Raw genomic sequence first — 6,866 nt, forward strand, 5'->3', positions numbered from 1 at the left:
TAATGTTATTCTCAGTATGGTATACAATGCGGCAAAATAATACCTCTCAGACTCGAAAAGAACAGAATAAAATAACACAAGTTACCCCTCCGGGAAAAAAAAACCTATTCAACATTGTCCAACAAAAAGGAAACCCAACCCGTTAAACGGACGGCTCGAGCGATTTTTCTATACTTCATTCACGAACAACAGCTACACACACTAAAAAAAAGTCGCAGAACATAATCTCTTGGGACAAAATCCAAAATCTCTTTTTATTCACATGCCTATTATAAATAAAAATCAAAACATCTGGCACAGTGCTAAGATTTTACCTGTTTTATAAACCAGATTTATGACTACGCCGAACAATTGTTAAAGGTAACTCTTAAATAGTACATGGGCCACTTATACAAACAGCAGAAAAGTGTAACGGGATCTTTCTGTAGACCCTAAAGAAAGTAGGTGTAGTCTAAACGAAATATTGGGCAATAATATTATTTTAGTTGTCCGGTCAGCCTTGAATTTCAATATTAATAAACGTAAGCAAAAGATATATAATAAAAAATAAACAAACAGAAGCCACAAGATCTTCATTCAAGAAAACACAGGTATGTGAGACTGGGGGGTTGAGTGTACCAAGTGTGTAGACTGGGGGGTTGAGTGTACCAAGTGTGTAGACTGGGAGGTTGAGTGTACCAAGTGTGTAGACTGGTCTCCCGGGTCGTCGGGGGCAGGGTGGGGTTCCCCCACCCAGCCCCCTCCGCGCTGGCCGCGGGACGGTGGGTCGTCGACTCATCACGACATAAACATGATAGAGACCAATCCGAGAATTATCAAAATGTAGCAACTGTGAACCGTGAACAGCTGTTTTGAGGTAGTTGGCTCTTGTCAGCACGGTGTAGCACGGCAAAAAGTAGAACACCAACGCGAGTGGAGTGTTGTACCAAATACAGCCACCCAACGTAACCGCGCTGGCTGGGTGGCAGAGGGAGGTTGGGGGCAGGGTGGCCAAGGTGCTCATACAGCCGCCAGGTTTATTAGAAATACGTCTTCTAAGAGAAATCTTTATTATCATTTAGCATTGTTTTATTACATTTAGGGTCTGGTTTACAGTTTCAAATTTTTTATCGATCAAATCATGTTTTGATCAATGGCAATGTCTTAGACTTCTGATTTCGTATTTCTTGTTTACGCCAACAATCCCGCACAAGCATCCTTAGAAGTTCGATGTAATCACAGTGCAAAATCTGCATCCTTTGCTTTCATTCTGGTTTCATACAAACCTCGTGACTCCCAAAAACACTGAGAAACAAGGAAACAAAACACAAAAGATTTTGATGGAGAAACTCGAAAAAAAAATTCCGAGTTCTTCTGACAGAAGGCGAACGTATGACGATTCCTATTGGGAAAACTAAGATTTTCTTTTCCTGAGTACGCCTGTGTTACTGAATGAAAGAAAAAACCTCTATGATTTATTTACCAGGCTAAAAATTTAACATCACATTTCTTTCAAGAAAGATTTTGTAGATGGCTGTAGACCAATCGGGCTAACAATTAGCCAGTTAGCTTGAACGTTTAGTTGTTGACACGAGTGTAACAAAGTAACACAAGATCTGTTATACAAGTGGCGTAGAGAGGTGCAGTTCCCGTCAAAAAACTCTTATTTGTGTTTCACGTTTGCGTTGCTTTTGCTTACTACGCTCTGTAATTGGTAAGTAAAAATCGCGCCACTTACTTGATCAATCTATCTATCAATCAATCAATCAATCAATCAATCAATCAATCAATCAATCAATCCAATCGTGACTTGTTCGCAAGCCTTTTTGCGCGCTTGGCACCTGTTTTATGTATTTGCTTTCAATCCTGATTGGATCATTGCCCTCTTTACATCTTTACATCTGTTGCGATTGTTAGAATTAATACTTTGGCTTTGGTTTTATGTCATTCAATTGAAAACCGTTATTTGACGGTAGCTTTATACTTACACAGCTGAAATGAACATATTAATGTGATCAAATGCGCATAACAAATAAAATTAGAAAGTTCACATAAAGCCACCAAAGCTATAGTTAAAACTATATAATTTAACAACAACAGCGAACAATCGACAACATAGAAAAATGACTGACCCTTTTTGCAGGCACTCTAGGCCTTCTTTACACGGTCCACAGTCTGGTTTCTCTCCTACCCAAATCTTGCGATACAAAATGGCGGCACACTGGTGGTACTCGTCCAGCATTGGTTTGCAGATTGGTAAGTGAGTGTTGATGGTTGGTTCCAACACACAGCATGCGTCTTTACAATCAGTATCTTTCTCGCAAAATGTGCCTAAAATCAGGGAAAATTGCAACATTATTTTTTTTAAATAACTTAAATAGATCAGTCAAAACATTAATTCACGTCACGGAAAATATTGATATGAGGTTATTTTTCATCGCTTTTGGCTCACATGATGAAAGTGTATTGTTGGTTGTACCATAATGTGATCAATTTTATGTTGATGGGGACGATTTCAGTGAAGCATGGATGCTACGAGTACAAGATACTACGATATCAAGTAACATCACAATGCACCACTGGCTCAGCAGAGGACCTGTGAGGAAACAGTTTCTAGTCTTTTTTAATGAAAATGGTAATCCACCAATCACATGATACGTTGCGTGAGATATAGCAACGCATAAAAGTCAGCATCATTACCAGACACCGCGATGTTTCAGCTGTTTACATCAAACAATTTTACCTGGAAATCAAACGGTTCAGAAATAGTGCTCTACCTCTGGAGGGCTTTTTATGTTCGTGTTGGAAACGCGGAAATTTATGTTCTCCTATCAGAGAGAGTCGCGCAAAATTGCAAACGATACAGCGACGATAAGCCTCGTTCCTTCCAGCTTGTATAATGAATTTGGAACAATCCGTAGCATTACGGCTTTCCTTTAAATGATTAGCAGCTGAGCCAAAAAGCATACGGGCGCAGAATTAAGGTCGCGCTATGCTTGTGTCAATTACTGTCAACGTAACTACATCGTGAGGAAAACAATAAGGTAGCTTTATCAGTTTAGGATTATTCAGCAGTGTTACCTGGGTCTCCTTTGGCCGACTTTTTCTCGCATCTTCCAAAAGTGCAAACGAATTCTTTACAGCACTGGTCGTTATTATTGCAGGCTACGTTGAGTTTATGACATTTCTCACAGTAAAGTACATTGCAGTACGTTCCCTCTTTACACGGCTTCTTTTCAGAACACTCGGCCTGGTAATATCCTGGGGCTATCATCTGTGAATAAATGAAACACAGTTGAAATTCTTTGGGATGACAACCACTCGTAGGTAAAACAGTGGCGGATCCAGACCTTCTGGTAAGGTGGAGACCCGCTCCGGGGGGCTCCCATACAAAAGTGACGGGGGTGATCGTCGGAAATTTTGAAAAGAATCCCTACAAGGCATCATAATTTTGTTTTGCTTTGTGGGCGTGGTACTGATACGAACAATTTTTTACTCCTAATAGGCATCAAATCAGTTGACTGACATTTACTTCATCTCATATTTTTCAGCTCAATACCCAAAAAGGTACCAGAAAACCTCGGACGGAACCTATTTTTCAGCACCCTAGGGGTTACGTACCATGCAAACCACGAATTTCAACCCCTAAAAGGTACGATCACCCCCGTCACATTTATATGGGAGTTCCCCCGGGATGGGGGCCCGCTCTTGAACACGACTAACTTCTCTTCGGAAAACGAAATATCTTGGGGCCTCGACCCTAAGGGGCTCGGTTTTGGTTTGGACCCCAGGCCCCTTCCCTAAATTCGCCTCTGGTAATTGCCTCTCTCTTATGAATAAATATGAATGACATTGATTGTATAGAATGAACAGATCGCCTTTGAACCTTGAAAGTGAGCTGATGCATGTCTTGGACTTTAACCAGATTGAGTAGTCCTTTCTCTGTCTATACACAATCCTTTTATAGATTGGGCAAGGCCTTAAGTTATACTGTATTTACTATGACTAACACTTCATTACAAGAGACGCCGCATGTGTATAAGGAATGCCCTGACTTTCACGTTTAACTCCACTGCACTACTCATTAGAAACCACAATGAGGAGGTAATGCCCCAGTTTCGCCGTGAAAGAAATGAAACGACGCCTGGGTAGGTCGGGAGGCAGCTTTTCTGGGTCACCATTTCAAGCTATACGGCGAGTCCTTGGGTTCCTCCCTTTTCTGTCAGGCCAAGAAGCGCTAGCGCAAGAAAATCTCCCCCCACTTAGTTTACAGACTTACTTGTCTCTTTCGAAGCTCTTGTTTTAACCTCGTGTTCTGAAATCCTGTTTGTATAATTTTACTCTTGGATAGTTTCTTTATCAACCTTTTGCTAGCTCCAGTGAGTTTGTAATGTGTTTGGTCGCCTGAGTTGGCAGCGTGTTTGGTCATCCCAGCGTTGATTACATGCCTTTCTTTATTGTTCACCGTCCCTAACTCGGGTAATTTTCCGACACCGGAGTCTTTCTTTGAACTTGCCACATTTGAGACGGAATTGGATTCACCACAGTATAAAACATGGAGCTGAAATAAACATCTAAACAATAACAAGTAAAACTTCAGTTTTCTCCTCAACATGACTACGTCCTCGCACCCATTAACCACATGTACACAAGCAGAGAGCACTCATCATTTTCAGTCCCTTTGTAATCTCTTTGTCGAACTATATAACTTATAACTTCTTCATTCAAATTTCAAAAGTAAGTTGCTTTGATTTCAAGCATCTTCAACCAAAATATTTTTGCGTGAAGTGTTTTTTAAGCTATTAATAATTAAAGGTCCGACTGGTTTGTTATTCACCAGAACGGCGTGAAAAACATCGTTGCTACACACCGTTCATTTGCGACTACCAGACCACCAGCTGATGTATTCATTACTGCCACTACTGTGTGAATCTAAAGCCGTGAAGAGGTTTGTGAAACTTGTAAAGAGAAAACAGAATACTACTTGTGAAGCTCTCAATGGAAACTTTCAGACTTCGATTTCATCGCCATTTTTTTTTTACAAATCGTAGATGTTTTTCAACCAAGTCTTGGTTTTTGTATTTAAATAATTGTCCATTCAGTCTGCCAGTGTTATAGGTAACCAAATAAATGTTTCCCTTGAGTAATGAAATAACTGCACACGTTGTTCAAAAGCGAATACTAAGTTAGTTGCTTAAACAATAAACAACAACAGTTACTAATAAGATTTTGCTGTCTGTTGTCATATATTGTTTTGTCCTCGCTTGGCAGCCGTCGTTGATGTCGTCGTCGTGGAGAAAATAAAAATTCAAAATATAGGAGAGATAAGTGGGGATAACAAATAATTTCAAGTAAATTTTAGCTTAATGGATCCAAGATTGACTCAACTTCTATCTAACCACATGACACAAACACAAGGGGAAAACCTGATTGGGCTGTGAACAAGCCCCTTCGTCATATATGGCGCGCGAAAATAGGCGAACGAAGCAAGCCGGGTGTGAACTGGTAGAATTTGACAGTTTGAACGAATCCGAGCTAGCTATGCGGAGTTTAATAGATTAGTAACCAGTTTCCCAACAATTTAGCGACGGGCCACCCGGTGTGGATAAAGAGAGTCAACTGGTAGAAGCAGGTGGGTGGTTAAGTTTTTTTTTTAATTTTCTTTTCCGTTTTTCCAGCATGTTTTGTAGTATTGTAATTTTTATTTTCCATTATGTTCTCGTGCTCGTCTTGTCTTGCCTCGACTAGTTTTGTGGCTATTTGCGGGACAAGCAACTTATATCTGAAGTTGTAAAATAAGTTGTTGTTTTTGTTATACAGTATACCTCTTAGTAACCAAGTTCAACAGTACGGACCGAGAAAACGAAGTCACTAAGATATTTAATATTATATCTCTGAGGTTAATCGGGCGCGCGGAAACAAACTCTTTTCGAATTTAGCGGGCCGTACAGTGGAAGGTGTATATTAATGGATCGGAGGGTTCGTGACTTGTCAGTCGACCTAGCGGTTTATAGAACTAAATGAAGGTAAGGTGTGCAAGCCCCGGGGCGGAAGAGGGGGGGGGGGGGGGTAGGGGGGTTGAGGGAAAGGGCCTCCCCAGAATGCATTGCGGCCGAACTGGCCAGGATTTCACTACTCTTCTATCCGTTCAATGTCAATCGATTAACGGGTAAATGGATTGCAACTTGAAACTGAAAATTAGGCCAATATTTTTAAGTTGAACATTTGAGACATGAAAAAATCGCTTAAAACCCTATCTTCTCATTGTTCTGGTAAACGCACTTTTGTACGAATCAAGGCACTTGGTTTTAATTTCGCACAGATTTGACGCATCTCCATCAATTCCCCACAATCCTTTTCGATGCTTAAACTGCAGCATCTGTAATGTTGGCATGTTATCATTTTGAAGACTTTGCACGCACACCATGTTAGACTTTCTAAGTTTATTCAGTTGATGGACAGCCACTTGTCTCAGGTTTGTCACTCGCCAAAAGTAAATCACGGGGTTCATAAACGAGTTTATGTAGACAACACATTCTGCAACGATTAAAATTGAAGATATGGCATGTTTGGGAATCGCAACCTCGGCAGAAAACTGCAGCAAGCTCAGAAAACGTGCCAGCGGTAAATAGCATAGAACGAACGCTCCCGCAAATGTAGGACTCAGTTTTCAGAGATTTCATGTATCGCGACATTTGCCAAGCCTAGGAGTTCTATCCCGGCAAGGAACCGGTTCTTGTACATGGTGAAATTCCCTGGCTTGGTCATTAATTTGAACATGATGTTGTCGAACGACTCGCGTGATCTTGTAATCTGAGAACCACGCATTGATTCCGATTAAAAAAAAAAGGAAGATCGGAAGAACGGAAAGCACAGTTCTGACTTTA

The 6,866-nt window shown here is 40.7% G+C and overlaps 1 protein-coding gene across 1 annotated transcript; it reads right to left on the reverse strand.

Annotated features, from left to right (window-relative positions):
* Nucleotides 1-1,028: 1,028 nt before the first annotated feature.
* On the reverse strand, nt 1,029-4,768 carry LOC146467924 (uncharacterized). Its single transcript, XM_085125352.1, has 4 exons — nt 4,259-4,768; nt 3,061-3,253; nt 2,112-2,310; nt 1,029-1,284 (listed from the first exon to the last, which is right to left on the reverse strand). The coding sequence occupies exons 1-4, from the start codon at nt 4,592-4,594 to the stop codon at nt 1,245-1,247; spliced, it is 768 nt and encodes a 255-aa protein (XP_084981478.1). The 5' UTR covers nt 4,595-4,768; the 3' UTR covers nt 1,029-1,244.
* Between the last annotated feature and the right edge of the window lie 2,098 nt (nt 4,769-6,866).

The sequence above is a fragment of the Pavona decussata genome, unplaced genomic scaffold (genome assembly GCF_977016875.1).
Source record: "Pavona decussata unplaced genomic scaffold, jaPavDecu1.1 SCAFFOLD_134, whole genome shotgun sequence".
Classification (NCBI taxonomy): Eukaryota; Metazoa; Cnidaria; class Anthozoa; order Scleractinia; family Agariciidae; genus Pavona; species Pavona decussata.

Bases quoted from the DNA above. Each gene is read 5' to 3' on its own strand.
- LOC146467924 (XM_085125352.1), bottom strand. From the start codon at position 4,594: ATGTTGAGGAGAAAACTGAAGTTTTACTTGTTATTGTTTAGATGTTTA. The intron at 3,254-4,258 runs GTAAGTCTGTAA...ATTTATTCACAG, and splicing joins AAGAGCTTCGAAAGAGACAA to ATGATAGCCCCAGGATATTA. The intron at 1,285-2,111 runs GTCAGTCATTTT...CTTGTTTCTCAG, and splicing joins CTAGAGTGCCTGCAAAAAGG to TGTTTTTGGGAGTCACGAGG.